The sequence below is a fragment of the Calliphora vicina genome, chromosome 3, assembly GCF_958450345.1.
Source record: "Calliphora vicina chromosome 3, idCalVici1.1, whole genome shotgun sequence".
Taxonomy (NCBI): Eukaryota; Metazoa; Arthropoda; class Insecta; order Diptera; family Calliphoridae; genus Calliphora; species Calliphora vicina.
The window spans coordinates 58,145,943-58,162,087 of NC_088782.1; the positions used below are offsets into that span (position 1 = coordinate 58,145,943).

At 27.2% G+C, this 16,145-nt stretch overlaps 1 protein-coding gene across 3 annotated transcripts in view; it reads right to left on the minus strand.

The window, feature by feature from the left end:
* Positions 1-990: 990 nt before the first annotated feature.
* Positions 991-16,145, minus strand: part of MCU (mitochondrial calcium uniporter) — a 311,390-nt gene continuing 296,235 nt past the window's right edge. For 2 of the 3 annotated variants that reach the window (XM_065506415.1, XM_065506414.1), the window contains 5 exons: positions 8,880-9,111; positions 7,408-7,513; positions 7,238-7,339; positions 1,686-1,889; positions 991-1,616 (listed from right to left, as the gene is read on the minus strand). In XM_065506415.1, coding sequence (XP_065362487.1) covers positions 1,314-1,616; positions 1,686-1,889; positions 7,238-7,339; positions 7,408-7,513; positions 8,880-9,111 — 947 coding nt within the window. In that variant the 3' untranslated portion in view covers positions 991-1,313. The remainder of the gene's footprint in view (positions 1,617-1,685; positions 1,890-7,237; positions 7,340-7,407; positions 7,514-8,879; positions 9,112-16,145) is intronic. The other variant, XM_065506416.1, reaches the window with a different exon arrangement.

Sequence of the window (16,145 nt, forward strand, 5' to 3'; positions counted from 1 at the left end):
TTATTAAATATTTTTGAATTAATAAGTTACACGGAATCTGAAGAACTTAAAACGAAATCGATCGGAATAAAAGCTACGGAATTGAAACCATTCCGAACAAATTGTGTGACAGGCCTTTATATTACGATGGTCAAAATGAAACTGGATTACTTACGCAATTACTAATAAATAGTTTAAGAAACTATACAAGGTAATACAGGGATTAACGATTAAGGTTAAAAAATAATTCAAGCAATGAAAATTGGAAGTTACTGATTTTGGTTACCATTCAATTGGACTAATAACTACAAATAATAAGAACAAAAAAATAAAACAAATTAAAAAATTGCTAGGTTGAAATGAAAATAGAAATATTTATTAATAAAAATAAACTTTTAACTCAATTAAATCTAAGTATATCGAACGAACTTTTGTTTTAAATAAATTTTGATCAGCTTACCAAATTGATTTAAATTAAATGCATAAAATAAATTAATGAAGTACATAAAAAAACACAATTTATAAGTAAAATAATTTAAGAATAAATGAAATTATGAAGTGTATTTTTCAATAAACTGTGAGCATACATATTATTTTTCAAATATATTGTCAATATTTTTTTTAAATTTAATTATAACTTAAAGATCAATTATGAATTAAATTACAATTAAACAGAAAAACAATTCATATAATCAAAAAAATAACTTTTAAAACACAAATGTACTTAAATGAAACTAATGAATTGAATTCGATATTTAGAAAAAAAAAACGAAAACACAATACAAGGATTTGCTACACAATTATTATAACATGGACTCTAAAAAGAATATAAAAAACTACAATTTTTGTTTGTTTAAATTTAGCTAAACTTTGTATTAAATGGACATACAAAGCTATTTTTTTTGTTAATAATTAATAAAGTTTTCAAAGAAATTGTTTGTTACTCTACTAATTCATCCACTAAATTAAAATTTTGCTATTGAAAATGAAGATTATGTTTTATATTCATAAACATTTACATATATACCTTTATATAAATGCATGATATATAGCTCAATAAATAAATAATTATGTACTTTGAGTACAATTTTAAGTGATTTTGTTTGTTTTTTTTTTCTTTAGACTAACACAGCATTTTCAAGTGAGGTAAAATGAAATTAGTTAGATGTAAGAATATAAAAATTAAACAAAAACAAAAACTAAATTAAGTTATGTTGAAAAATAAACAGTTTGCAAAAAAGTCTTATCTATAAATAAAAAAAAAACTTTTCATTTAATTTGTTTACACCTTGTAGTTAGCACACGAGAGGATCGATTTGGTAACGTTGTTGATTTTAATTTTTCGAATCTAGAAAGGGTATCTTAAAACCGGACTTTTTAACCGTAGTTGAAGAGATTTCATTAGTTAATGCACTAGACGGTGGAACAGCATCCAAGGGTGGATTTTGTTGTGAACGATCAACATGTGGTGGCAGTTGCAAATTTAAAGGATCACGCAAACGACGCAGATCATACTCAATTTCGGCTATTTGACGTTTCAACTGATTGTAGCTGTCAACATCGAAATTCTTCTTTTTGGCACGTTTATACAAGGAAATGAGGTATTGGCGGTCTTTAACTTCGGGCATATTGTATTCCTAAAACAAGATGAAAACATTTTGTTTAATAAAAAATTATGATTTTTATGGAAATATGTTTTTACTTACAGTTTTTGTTATGCAATAGTAGGCATACATGGCCATGGCCGTGCCATAGGTAACAAAGTATGTAACTGGTTCCATAATATCCCAAGAATATTCCCACCATGTCAGTCTAGCCAAGATTCCAAATTGCACTGACATCAAACCTAAACCAACCCAGGTCATTATGTTTGTTTTACGTTCGGCTTGTGCGCTTAGTTCCGTTTTTTCCTGCAACAAATAAAAAAAATATATTTAGAAAATGTTTAATAAGCAGTTTATTTCATAAATATTAAACCAAATAAATTAAAATTAAAAAGTTCAAGTTTTCAATACTTTTGGTCCAAAGGATTATGCTACTATTGGCAATCGGTTTGAAAACAAACAACTAATCTACACCATTTCAAGTTGAAATTGAAATCAAGAAATCCAAATTAATATTGAGAAAATACAAATTGAAGATCGGAAATTTAATTTAATCTTGGGAAAATAAAATGAAATGCAAGTTAATATTGAGAAAAAACAAATTTAAATTCATAAATCCAAATAAATATTGAGAAAATACAAATTGAACATAAAAATTGCAAATTAATATTGAGAAAATACCAATAGAAAGTAATATTAAGAAAACATAAATGAAATTTAGAAAATTATGAGTGATGTAGAAAAAGTTCTCAATTTCTGTTTGTTTTTTTTTCAACATAAATTTGGATTTTCTCAATTTCAACTTAAAATAGTGAGAAATCGAAAATAACATAAAGAATTAAAATTTAGAAAATATAGATTGATGTCGAGAAATTAAAAATTTTTATGTAATATTTTGTATTTTTTCAACATTAATTTCGATTTTTCAATTTAGTTTGCTTTATTCTCAATATTTCCTTCGTATTCTGAATTTCAGTTTGTATTTTCTCAATATTATTTTGGATTTCTTAATTTTAATTTGGATTTTCTCAGGTCCCGAATAAGATTTCTGAGAGAACTTTAAATTATGTTGTTGGACTTGTTCACAGTTTACTTAGTATTATCAATCAACGTGAATCTCTCTCTGAGTCGATTTATTGATGTCCATCCGTCCATGTTATATTTGTAATAAAACTAAAGGTCGCATACGAAATTTGATAAGTGATCTTCAGTTGCGACAACGATGAAATATTGAAACTGGATGTAATAGGTCCATTATTTCAGCTAGTCTCAATACAGATGTCCTCCCAAAATAGGACTTTATGGGACACAAATGTTTAAATTATCATTTCAAAATTCTGAACAAATAAGTTTTGTGTAAAAAGAAATCAAACTTCAAAATTCTTATGATTTCTCCAAAATGGACCACAACTCACATATCGAGAACTATTGCGAAAAGCAATTTAAAGCATATAAATCTGCTTAATTTTTTATTAAACTTTGTGCAGTTACATTCAATATAAATCGCAACAAATTCAACATAATTAAGTACTTTTTGTAAAAAAGTATTAAATTAATTAATTTAAAATTACATACTTAAAAAATATTTTCTAATTTTCTAAATATTATATTTGACAGAAAAATTTACTAATTTACTAATTTGATAATTTTTTTTTTTTTTTTAAATTGAAAAATAAAACTCTTTTTAAAAACTACTATTTATGTTCTATATAAACTGACAACAAAATAATTACAATTTAGTACTTTTGTTTAAAAAGTAGTAATTAATTTAGTACGTTGTTTGAAATTGTCATAAAAAATTATAAGGTCTTACAATTTTTTTATAAACAATTATATTCTGCAGAAAATATTACAAATTTACTACTTTTCTGAAAAAGTAGTATTTCTACTACTATTTTTAAAATTTAAAAATAACCATGTTTTTAAAAACTACTATTTATCTTGTACATAATCAGACAAAAATTTAGTACAATTTAGTACTTTTGTTTAGAAAATAGTAGTTAATTTAGTACATTATTTCAAATTGTAATAAAAAATTATAAGATCTTAAAACCTTTTTTTATAAACAATTATATTCTGCAGAAAATATTACGAATTTACTACTTTTCTGAAAAAGTAGTATTTCTACTACTATTTTTAAAATTGAAAAACAACCATGTTTTTAAAAACTACTATTTATCTTGTACATAATCAGACAAAAATTTAGTACAATTTAGTACTTTTGTTTAGAAAATAGTAGTTAATTTAGTACATTATTTCAAATTGTAATAAAAAATTATAAGATCTTAAAACCTTTTTTTATAAACAATTATATTCTGCAGAAAATATTACGAATTTACTACTTTTCTGAAAAAGTAGTATTTCTACTACTATTTTTAAAATTTAAAAATAACCATGTTTTTAAAAACTACTATTTATGTTCTAAATAATCTGCCAAAAAATATATTACAATTTACTACTATTGGTTAGAAAGTAGTGGTTAATTTAGTACATTATTTCAAATTGTCCTGAAAAATTATAAGTTCTTAATACTTTGTTTCAGAATAATTATATTCTATATTACAATTTAGTACTTTTGGTTAAAAAGTAGTAGATAATTGGTACATTTTTTCAAATTATCATGAAAAATTATAAGATCTTAAAACTTTTTGTATAAACAATTATATTCTGCAGAAAATATTACAAATTTACTACTTTTATGAAAAAGTAGTATTTCTACTACTAATTTTCTAAATATTATATTTGACAGAAAAATTTACTAATTTGATAATTTTGCTTTTGTAAAAGTAGTATTTCTACTAATATTTTTAAAATTGAAAAATAAAACTCTTTTTAAAAACAACTATTTATGTTCTATATAAACTGACAACAAAATAATTACAATTTAGTACTTTTGTTTAAAAAGTAGTAGTTAATTTAGTACGTTGTTTGAAATTGTGATAAAAAATTATAAGGTCTTAAAATTTGTTTATAAACAAGTATTCTGCAGAAAAAATTACAAAATTTACTACTTTTTTAAAAAAGTAGTATTTCTCCTACTATTTTAAAAATTTTAAAATAACCATGCTTTTGAAAACTACTATTTATTTTGTATATAATGAGATAAAAAATTAGAACAATTTAGTACTATTGCTTAAAAAGCACTAGTTAATTTAGTACATTATTACAAATTGTCGTGAAAAATTATAAGATCTTAAAATTTTTTTATAAACAATTATATGCTACAGAAAAAAAAACAAATTTACTACTTTTTTAAAAACGTCGTATTTCTGCTACTATTTTAAAAATTTTAAAATAACTATGCTTTTGAAAACTACTATTTATAGTGTATATCTTGTAGACAAATATTTAGTGTAATTTAGACTATAGCCTAGTACTCTGTTCATATTTGCGAAAAATTATGGTTTTTTCATGCGAAAGATTTTATATGCTGTTTGACAGTTTTAATTTCGTGCGAAAGAAGTGCTGCTTATGTTATTTCGTGTGGAAAAATAAGGTTGCCAGATGTATTTCACATGTTTTCCACAATAAAAACAGAGTACTGCTTTTGCGAAATTATTTCGCATATATTTCATTCCAAATATTTCATATGTAGTTTGACAGCATTTCGCATGGAATTTTGAACAGAGTACCTAGCTTATTGGTTGAAAAGTACTACATATTTAATTTACTACATTATTACAAATTGTCATGAAAAATTACAAGATCTTAAAACCTTTTTTTATAAACAATTATATTCTGCAGAAAATATTACAAATTTATAACTTTTCTGAAAAAGTAGTATTTCTACTACTATTTTTAAAATTGAAAAATAACCATGTTTTTAAAAACTACTATTTATCTTGTATATAATCAGACAAAAATGTTTTGCAATTTAGTACTATTGGTTAAAAAGTACTATTTAATTTAGTACATATTACAAATTGTCATAAAAAATTATAAGATCTTAAAACCTTTTTTTCTGCAGAAAATATTCTGCAGAAAATATTACAAATTTACTACTTTTCTGAAAAAGTAGTATTTCTACTACTATTTTTAAAATTTAAAAATAACTATGTTTTAAAAACTACTAAGTACTTTTGGTTAGAAAGTAGTAGTTAATTTAGTGAGGTCTTAAAACTTTGTTTCTGAATAATTATATTCCGCGGAAAAAATTTATTACTTTTTTGAAAAAGTAGCATTTGTAATACTATTTTTAAAATTGTAAAATAACAATGTTTTTAAAAACTACTATTTAGCTTGTACATAATCAGACAAAAATTTAGTACAATTTAGTACTTTTGGTTAGAAAGTAGTACTTAATTTAGTACATTATTTCAAATTGTCCTGAAAAATTATAAGTTCTTAAAACTTTGTTTCTGAATAATTATATTCTGCAGAAAAAATGAGAAATTTATTACTTTTTTGAAAAAGTAGCATTTCTACTACTATTTTTAAAATTGAAAAATAAAACTACTATTTATGTTCTAAATAATCAGCCAAAAAATATATAACAATTTAGTACTTTTGGTTAAAAAGTAGTAGATAATTGGTAAATTTTTTCAAATTATCATGAAAAATTATAAGATCTTAAAAACTTTTTTTATAAACAATTATATACTGATGAAAAATTTACAAATTTACTACTTTTTTAAAAAAGTAGTATTTCTACTACTATTTTTAAAATTGAAAAATAACCATGTTTTTAAAAACTACTATTTATCTAGTACATAATCAGACAAAAATTTAGTACTTTTGGTTAGAAAGTAGTAGTTAATTTAGTACATTTTTTCAAATTGTCCTGAAAAATTATGAGATCTTAAAACCTTGTTTCTGAATAATTATATTCTGCAGAAAAAATTAAAAATTTATTACTTTTTTGAAAAAGTAGTATTTCTACTACTACTTTAAAAATTGTAAAATAACAATGTTTTTAAAAACTACTATTTATGTAAAAATTACAAATTTATTACTTTTTATAAAAGTTAGTATTTCAATTACTATTTTTAAAGTCGCAACATAATAACGTTTTTAGAATCACTAGTGCATGTTCAATATAATTTGAATTAAATAATTCATTCCTTAATACTTCAAACGTATTTAATTCATTCCTTTACGGATTCATTATTTATAGAATTATTTCCTTATTGAATCATTAAACTTTTCTTTAATTCAAGTCCATTACAAAATAGTAAAATTAATTGAGTGATTCAATATTTTGTCAATTCAAATCTACTAGAAATAGGATTTAAATTGATTTGTTTTCAATTCATTTTCTAAATTATTAAAAACAATTTGAATGAAGAAAATATATTTCAATTGAATTTGAAGATTTTAATTAACATTAAATACCCCTATTAATACGAAGTCTGGTTATGTGTTAACTAATAGTTATACTGACAGTTTGCATACAAACATATTTTAACCCACAGTATAACTATTAGTTAACACATAACCAGACTTCGTGTTAATTAGGGTTAAAGGTTAAATTAATTTTATTATGAATTGATTCATCGAAAAATAGTGCAGCACTTTTTTCACCCAAATAAAACGGCATTAAATTGAAAAATTTTCAAGTTTTAGTACCATTTCTGAGCAGAACTATGTATAATATAATTTAAATTATAAACAAAATAGTTTAAGAGTTCAAACGTAAAAAATATAGTTGAACTTACCCTTTCTAAAGGTGCTATTTGATATTTTAAATCTTCTAATTTAGTTGTCAATTCTTGCTCCTTTTCTATGTGATATTCGCCAACATGTAAGGCTTCGTATAACTGTAATCAAAGAAAATTAAAATTTAATTTAAATATAATAATAATTTTGAAAATTATGTGCAACATACCTGGGCTACTAATGCTTTAATGTCACCTAATTTACTAAGATCTTTAATTTGAATTCTTTCTCGCTGTGGAGGAACTACTTTATATTTTTGGTCGTTAATGTGTATCCTGTAAAGAGAGAGAAATATAAATTATTTTAAATAAATTAAAGTTAGTAATCTAAATGTTTAAATTAAATGATCTTGAATGCCTAAAATCCAACAGATTTAGCTGAAATACTTGAGGATTCTGAATCTCTATATTTCTTTTCTAATGGATGTTAAATAAATGTAACAGGAAAATATTAAGTGCTTTTATTACCAAAGTATTTGCCATTGTTAGCTATGATTTTTTCCCATATTTCTGTCAACATATGAAATCTGAGCCAAAAGAACTGCTCATCTTTTAAGGCCAATAACGAATCAAGCCAATATCGAATACTCTGTTCCAAAGTGAAGAGTATTCCAGAGAGAGCGTGCTGCTTCGTTCGAAACAAATATTAGTCGGACGGTACAAGGTTTGGACTATTAAGTGGGTGAGGCAAAACTTCCCAACCACTTCATTCTAAATAGTTTTTAACAGGTATTACAACATGAGGCCGAGTGTTGTCATGATGGAATAATACAGTTTCATGTCTGAACGTTTTTCGGCCAATGCTGGGTTCAAACGAATCAGTTGTGTTCGGTAGAGGTTCCCTGTGATGTTCTGGTTAGATTTCAGCAGCTCATAATATATAAGACCCTTTGGATCCCACCAAGTATAGAGCATTACCTTAGCGTTATGGATGTTTGGCTTTGGTATCGATTCGGCTGGTTGGCCTTGCCTCAAGTACGATCTCTTATGCTTTCGTGTTTGAAGGATTCTCTGCTTCAATTCGCATTGTACCCAATGTTCCAACTTTTGGATGACTCCTGCTGCTCGTAAGCGTTTTGAAAACACTGCTTGAGTATCTCCCAATGATTTTGCAAGCTCTTGATGAGTTTTACAATAATCTTCATTGAGCAATACTTGGTCTTCAAACCTTTTTGGCTAGCATGGGCGATCTTTGCCTACCGTGTCAAAATTACCACTTCTGAACCGCAGAAACCATCTCTCGTACGTTGAAACCGATTAGCTTTGGTGAGCAATCGGTGTGCTTCAGCTTTACTTTTACACTATAATGTTCAATACCTAAGTGAGAATAAATTGCTGATATGTACTCTTCAAAATAACAGACAGACTGACACACGGACATAGCTAGATCGTCTTAGAATCTAATTAGGACTCAGAATATATATACTAATGTGGGTTTGCGACAAACATTTTGATGCGTTACAAACGGAATGAAAAAATCAAATATTCCATGAGTCATACATGAGTTACATCATTAAATTTTCCCAAGTTTCTACTAAATAAATCTTAAAGGATGACAGCTCATTTCTTGATATTTCACACCCCTTTAAAATGATTCACTTAACAATTTTACAATTAGTTCATTATTTTTCTAATTACTTACCAAAACGGTTCATCCATTAAACTTTCTATATTACAAGTTGATGCTATTCTAACGCCACTATTATTCAGTATAGTCGCACGATCAATGCCTCGATCCTCTGTTTTCAGCATCTCAATCAGATCACCCACTCTGTGTGAGACAGGTTTCAAAGCAAAGCGGCATTTTTCATTTCTACTAGGAAGCGGTATGGTAAGATGAGGCAAACCGTTAATATATACAACGGATACATCTCCTATAAAGTAAAAAGAAAAAAAAAGGAAATAAAAGTCAGCATGTGAATCATATTGAAACTAATTAGTTCTTCTAGTAGAATGAATACAAAAGAAACATAAAATAACTATTCGTAACAAGGTCATTTAATTGAAAGAAAAAAAATATGTGTAATTTTTGCTGTTAAAAAGAGAACAAAAACAAAAAAAAAACTTAAATTATTCTTAATAACAATAACTTTCTAACTATCTGTGCATAAAAATATTCACACAAACAGTTTTCAAACAGTTTGTTTTTCTCTATTCTATTGAAATACAGTATGTATTTAGTTTGTACTTTTGTATTTCTGCAGTTGTATGGATATTTATGTGTCCATGTGTGTGTTAACAAGAATTTTGAGTTTCAAACAAATAAATAACTTTTGGTTGTTATTAAACGTTTTTATATACTAGCTCTCTATACATACGAGTTCGCACATATTCATTCAGTCAATACTAACAATTCAACTGACTGTCTATGTTTTCAAACTGCAGTATTCAAAATGTTTGAACAATTCCCAGCAGTTCTAGGAGACTGTCCCAAAATAGTGATTTTACCTATCATTTAGGGTGACAACTACTTACATAACTAGTAGGTAATTAGTTATTTTAACACATGTAAGTCCTACTCATGGGGTCAATTAACCTTTTGGATTACAATGAGACTGACTGATAGCTAATCCAAAACAGTTAATGCATTTGATTCACATACCATTTACATAGAGTCGGTCACCTTACTAGCTACCTAACTGGTTACAGGCTACATGACCTCAAATAGTTAAGACATCTCATAGACAGTCCAATAACCGATTGCTTGTAAACAAACCTTTCTCCCACAAATCTCCAATCGATTACTTCTGGTGAGTAAAATAACTAAATTCTAAAGTTAAATACAAAATAAACGTTTAAACTGACTACAATCTAGGTTACTTAGAGACACTTAAGTGACAATTGACTAAACACTAGATTACCTGGGATGTATAAAGTAACCAATTGACTTCGCTTTACACTTTAGTGACAGTTACTGTCTATAAGTGATACATTGACTACTTACTTAACTGCTGGGTGATGGGTAAAACAAATACATTTACAATTGCTCATGGATGCAATTTGAACAAACTATTTCAGCCATACATGTGTAATGCTCATTTTTGACAAGACCGTAATAACTGAAAATTTGTGAGTTTTGAGCTGAGATTAATAAAATATCGTCCTTGACTAAACTCTTTTAGAATTTATTTGTGTAAAATGGTCTTATCGTGATGAACGTCAAATTAAAAACATGTGGTAATACAACATTTTTGATGAAAACAAATTAAATTGTTGCTAAAAATAGATTCGTGTTAAAAAATATTGAAACAATTCCGAGCCAAAAGAACTGCTCATCATTTGAGGCCAAGAACGATCGAAGCAAATAGTAGTCGGACATGACACGTTCAGGACTATAAAGGCCGAACGCTGTCATGATGAAATATTGTGGTTTCATATCTGGCCGCATATTCTGGGTATTTTTCGGTCAATGCTGGCTTCAAACTGGTTTCCTGTGATGGTCTGGTCAGTTTCAGCTACCAAATACTTTGAGCCTTGGATATTTGGCTTCTGAATCGATTCGGCTGGTTGGCCAGGTTTCACTTATGATCTCCAGGTTTCACTTATGATCTTCGTCGTTCAAGGTATCTCGGCTTCAATTCGTATGCTACCCAATTTCCCATAAGCTTTGGTGATCAATCCGTGTGCTTCAGCGGCTCTTTTTTTCAAATTAAAGAAGTAAAGCAAAACTTCTCGCATATGAAGCTTTGTTGGTACAAAATACGACATTTTCGAAGCAAAAAAAAAAAACGTTGTTGTTTACACTATAATGTTCATTAACTAAGTGAGAATAAATGACAGATATGTACCCTTCAAATTGACATACTATGGGCAATTCCATGTCATCGTACGTGACATTTGTACGTCTTTAGAGTGGAATAGATTTTGCAAAAATAAGAGTATCCAAAAAATAATTTGTTCTATTCAGAGGGTATTATATTTTAAAAAATAATAAGTTCTTTCGAAACATTGTTGTCTAAAATATCGAGCGACATAAAACGGAAGTAATTTTGAATTACATGTAGAAATATGAGAATATTTGCGAATCGTGGGATTAGCTATGTTCTCTTTTAATTTCTTTCACTAAATCAAATGTTTTTCCTTTACAATCCATCATATTTAAATAAAAACAATCTTTGGATAATTTTATAATAAATAAAATTGAATATCGTACGTGACATACCGTATGTGACAGATTTTCTTTTATAGTAAAACAATATATATTATGTAAATATATGTATACAAGAACTAAAAAAAGAAATAGAAAATATATATTCGGTTTCAATAAACAAATTGATAATAGCAAAAAAACAATCAGAGTCAAATTCATTTCATACAATATGCTAATTGAGAGCTTAGTTTTCGATGCAATTTTAGCCTAAAACATACCGAAAACATTAACTTTTGCCCTTAAAATGTTGTAATAAGCTTTAAATACTTTAAATAGTAACATTTTAGTGTTTTCTCCTAATTAAATCATCATAAAAAAAGTTTGAATGGTTTTTGTTTTTCCACTCGTGGTAGTCATTCTCGTGGAACTGCCCATATAAGAAATTAAAAACAAAAACCGCGTTCAAAAGATACGCCATCTATTGTAAATCCCGCATACACCCAATATATTTCACCATTTTGACCCATTCTTGATCCGATTTTTTTTTTCATTATGTATATAACTTAGGAAACGATATATAGGTCAAAAATAGGTAAACAAAATGGGGGAAGTCGTTGTGGAATCCAAACAGCAACCTCGCCAGGACTGTACCCGATATAATGATGTATCAATCATGTTTGTAAGTTAGGGTATAAAAACATTCAAAGCTATTTTCTTAAAATTATATTTTTCGAGTTATGACACATTTATTGCAAATGAGCTATATGTGCAAATAAATAAACGGAGAGAATTGGTATTAGGGTTTTTAGGTCGGAATAGAAATTCCGAAAAATTTTGGGAATAAAAAATGATTCTTTCTCCGTGAGGGTTAGTCAAGTTATATCAATGCAGTGTAAGGATTCGTCAAGTTTACAAGATTGTTCTCTATATTAAGAAGTGGATTGCAGACATGTGGGCAGGATGTTGCCGCTATCTCCAAGATTATCTTACAGTAAATTCAAAATAACCGTTTGCTAGTTTGTCTGAAGCCCGGATGAAAATATAAACAGTTAGTAAAAAAACGTTTACACACTATTCCAGCTAAAACTTATCCTTGATCCCAAAAATTATTATTTTTTTTAATAAAAAAAAATACGTCAAATATTATCATTTCTAAATCATTCATTTACAACTGTCAATTTGGTAAAAAAAAGTACGTAAAACTTTTCAAAAGAATCCAATATGGACTTTCAAAAAAAAAATAGCAAACAATTTGAAGGTTCATCGTCGCACTATTTCCAAAGCCATAAACAGTGTAAGGAATACTCGAATGTTGAAAGTAATGGCATCACGTGAGAACGGCTGAAGCGATATGGCTGATTTTTCTTTATTCGATTCGAAATTTTCAGGAGATGGTTTGTAAAGAAAAAAAATTCAAAAATTCCGGGTAAAACTTGGAAAAAATTGAGTACAGTCAACTGCAATAAAAAAAGCACCCTAAAGTATGCAGTACAAATTTAGATATTTTATTTGCTAATAAATAAGAACAGGCATTTCTATGTGGGAGAAACTTGAAGAACCGGGCCTATTGTGTTATGGATGATGAAACTTATGTACTGGCAGACTTTTCACAACTTCAGGGTCAAGAATTGTATGTGGCTGATGGACGATGTAATGTTCGAGAATAATACCAAAAAAATTAAAAAAAATTCCCCAAGAAGTATCTTGTGTGACAAGCATTTGCAGCAAAAGAAGACACACATAGAAATATATGTATATTAGGGAGTGTCTACAAAAACGGCATTTACCTTTCTTAAAACAGCACAGAGTGCCTTCATATTTCTAGCCCGATTTGGCATCGTGACTCTATGGTAAAAAGGTCCATGAGTGGTATTCAAACAATAATGTAAATTTTGTATCATGGGAGGCGAGAAAAACGAATTAAAAAAATACAAGAAAAGTATCCCAGAACATGTCCGATTTTGAGCGTAAGTGTTCCACCTTGTTCAAAAAGGTAATGGAAGCAACAATAAAATCTTTAATGGGAGGATTTTCGGAAAAAGTGGATAAATGTATAAATATGGAGTAATATGCCAATATTTTAATGTGTAATCAATTTGTACAATATTTGAATAAATTTAAGTATTTTTAAGAACTTTTATATTGAATGGTTTAAGTTTTATTTAACTTAATACAATTATAAGTTTTATTTTGGATCACTCTTTTTTTTTGATCGCGTTTTAATAGATATATACAATATTTTTGATAGTCTAATGTTGGTCCAACGTTTTTTAAGGGCTTATATTATAATAGTGAGATTTGAGCGGTCTCGTAGTAAAAATTATTGAATTTTGACCAATTAAAAGATTTCAGGTTCGACTAAGTTAAATCTGTAATAAAAATTGTTTTTCCCGTGTAGGAACCCAAAAATCTTCCCCTCCAATTATAGAAACCCTAATCAAATACACATTTACCAAAGTTACATTTGATACAGCATTTTACAAGTAAAAAGTTCCAATTCAAAGGCATAGAATCAGAGAGTAAAACTAAAGTTTTATTTTGCACTTAATCATGCTGAAATTATAATAAAAATAAAGGAAAACTTTAGTGCCCAACCGAAGCTGAAGTTTGACCGAATTTACAAAAAAAAAAATCAAACAAACAAAAGCCCTTATCTTTTATTGAATTCGTAAAATTACTTAAGTAGCCAGATAAATGAAAAACAATAGGTGGTCGTATTATATTGGAAGTAAGGAAAATGTTGTACCATAGTAATGGGTAAACGTTATATTAGTTAAACAAACATTTATATCAGAACATCTTAAATAGACTTGCCTTACAAAATTTCCTAAAACAACAACCGAAATCCGACAATTATTCTTTGGCTTTCGGTTGATTTTTAAAAATGAATTTCAATTTAGAAATTTAAAATTTATAACAGCGAAATGGCTTCTTATTATATTAATTATTTTTTTTATTAATTAATAATTTACATATTTGGGTGAAAATAGCTGATCTAACATTGAATAACAGGATTTTAGATTCTGATGATTCTAATTGATCAGTAGCATATAAAGGGTCTTTCATTTCACGCTTCCTATCTTTAAATTTAAATAAAACAAAGTGTGTTTTATTTAAATTTAAACATAGACCTTTAAAACGAAATTTTTTGTATGCATATGAAAGCCTATCGATGCCACTATGTATGGAATATAAAATTGTGCAAATGTCCACGCGGTGTAGCGCACATCCGAAAAGTGACCTGTGACTAAAGAAAACTCCACATGAAAAAGTCTAACGGGGTCAAATCGCACGATCTTGGTGGCCAGTTAACATCACCTTCACGTGGGATGACCATGCCCTCTAATCGGTCGTGCAGAATGTCTAATGTGACATGAGCTGTGTGACCTATTGACTTGCCCTCGTATTGACAATTAAACTTAAAATTCAGTTATAGCTGCCACAAAAAGCTCCATTACGAGTTTTCAACACATGAGCATCGTTTTTGTAGCATTTTCTTTATTAACAAATTTTATTTTTACCAAATTTGTTTTATTGTTAACTTGTCTAGAATATTTGGTCTTGGAAAATAAATATCGACCAATAACTATTGGCTATTTCACAACATTTGGCTACTATCAATTAATCGGTCGTCCACTACAAAACTTTATATTTCACTCAATAATGTAAAAAGAGTTCATTATAAAAGTTAAATCGAAAAAATAAAAAAAATGAAAAATTAATATTTTTAAGAGGAATTTTACACTTTTACACATTACTTAGCTAAAATGTTTTTAATTTTAATAAACATAATTTTTCATAATAAAATTAAATCAAATTGATAATGAACAAAAAAAATATGAATGGATGTAATGCGCAGCACATACAAACATTTGTTTTTAATAAGATTTCAAAAACATTAAAAACAAATTGTAAAGAAATGGAGATCATCATCAGCTGAATGATTAATTAGAGCGAATCAGTTCAATTTAAACTATAAATTAAAGTACGCATAGATGATACTCGTTCGTTAACGTTTGCGAGTAATAGAAAATGTACAGTAGATGCCTCTAAATAACTTACTTAAGCATATCTGAGAGAATTTTATTTCATAATGAGAATTTCCACAGAACATTCATTAACCCTTAAACAAGATAAAATAATTAATGGCTGAAGCATTATTTTTTCTATTTTAAAAAAAACACCAAACTGTTTCGTTCTTAATTTTGTTTTGATATTGCATTCAATTATTGAAGTTAAACACGAGTTTTATTTAAGCAATGGATTTGGAAAGTAAACTTCCTAGTTAACTTTGTAATGGCGCCTGTCTTGTCTGTTAAAATATATTAATTTTGATATATAAATTCTAATAATATGCATTTAATTCCCCCCTCTCAACCACTGTGCAAATAAAAACTGCAATGAAAAACAACAACTAATTTTACAATGTTCGTGTTGAGACTGTTACGCTGTCATCAGGCGTATCGAAATAAATCGGTCAAAAACATAAAAACATTTTTATTTTTTTGCTTTAGACTTGAAAAAAATAATAAAAATAAATAAATAAAAACACAAAAATAAACTGCAGCAAAACTGTAGAGAATTTTTTGAAAAATTGATATGAAAATAATATAAATTAAAAATAAACACAGAAAATTAAACAATTTATAATAAATTTTCACTGTTTAGAAAAGAGAAACAAACAAAGAATAACTTGATTTGGGAGGTGCAACAAATTGTGAAAATTGAATTTAATTTTGTTTTATAATGAAACTGATCTTTATCGTTATGTTGGTGCACCAAAAATATAAATAGCTACTGGGAGTAACTGAGATATTT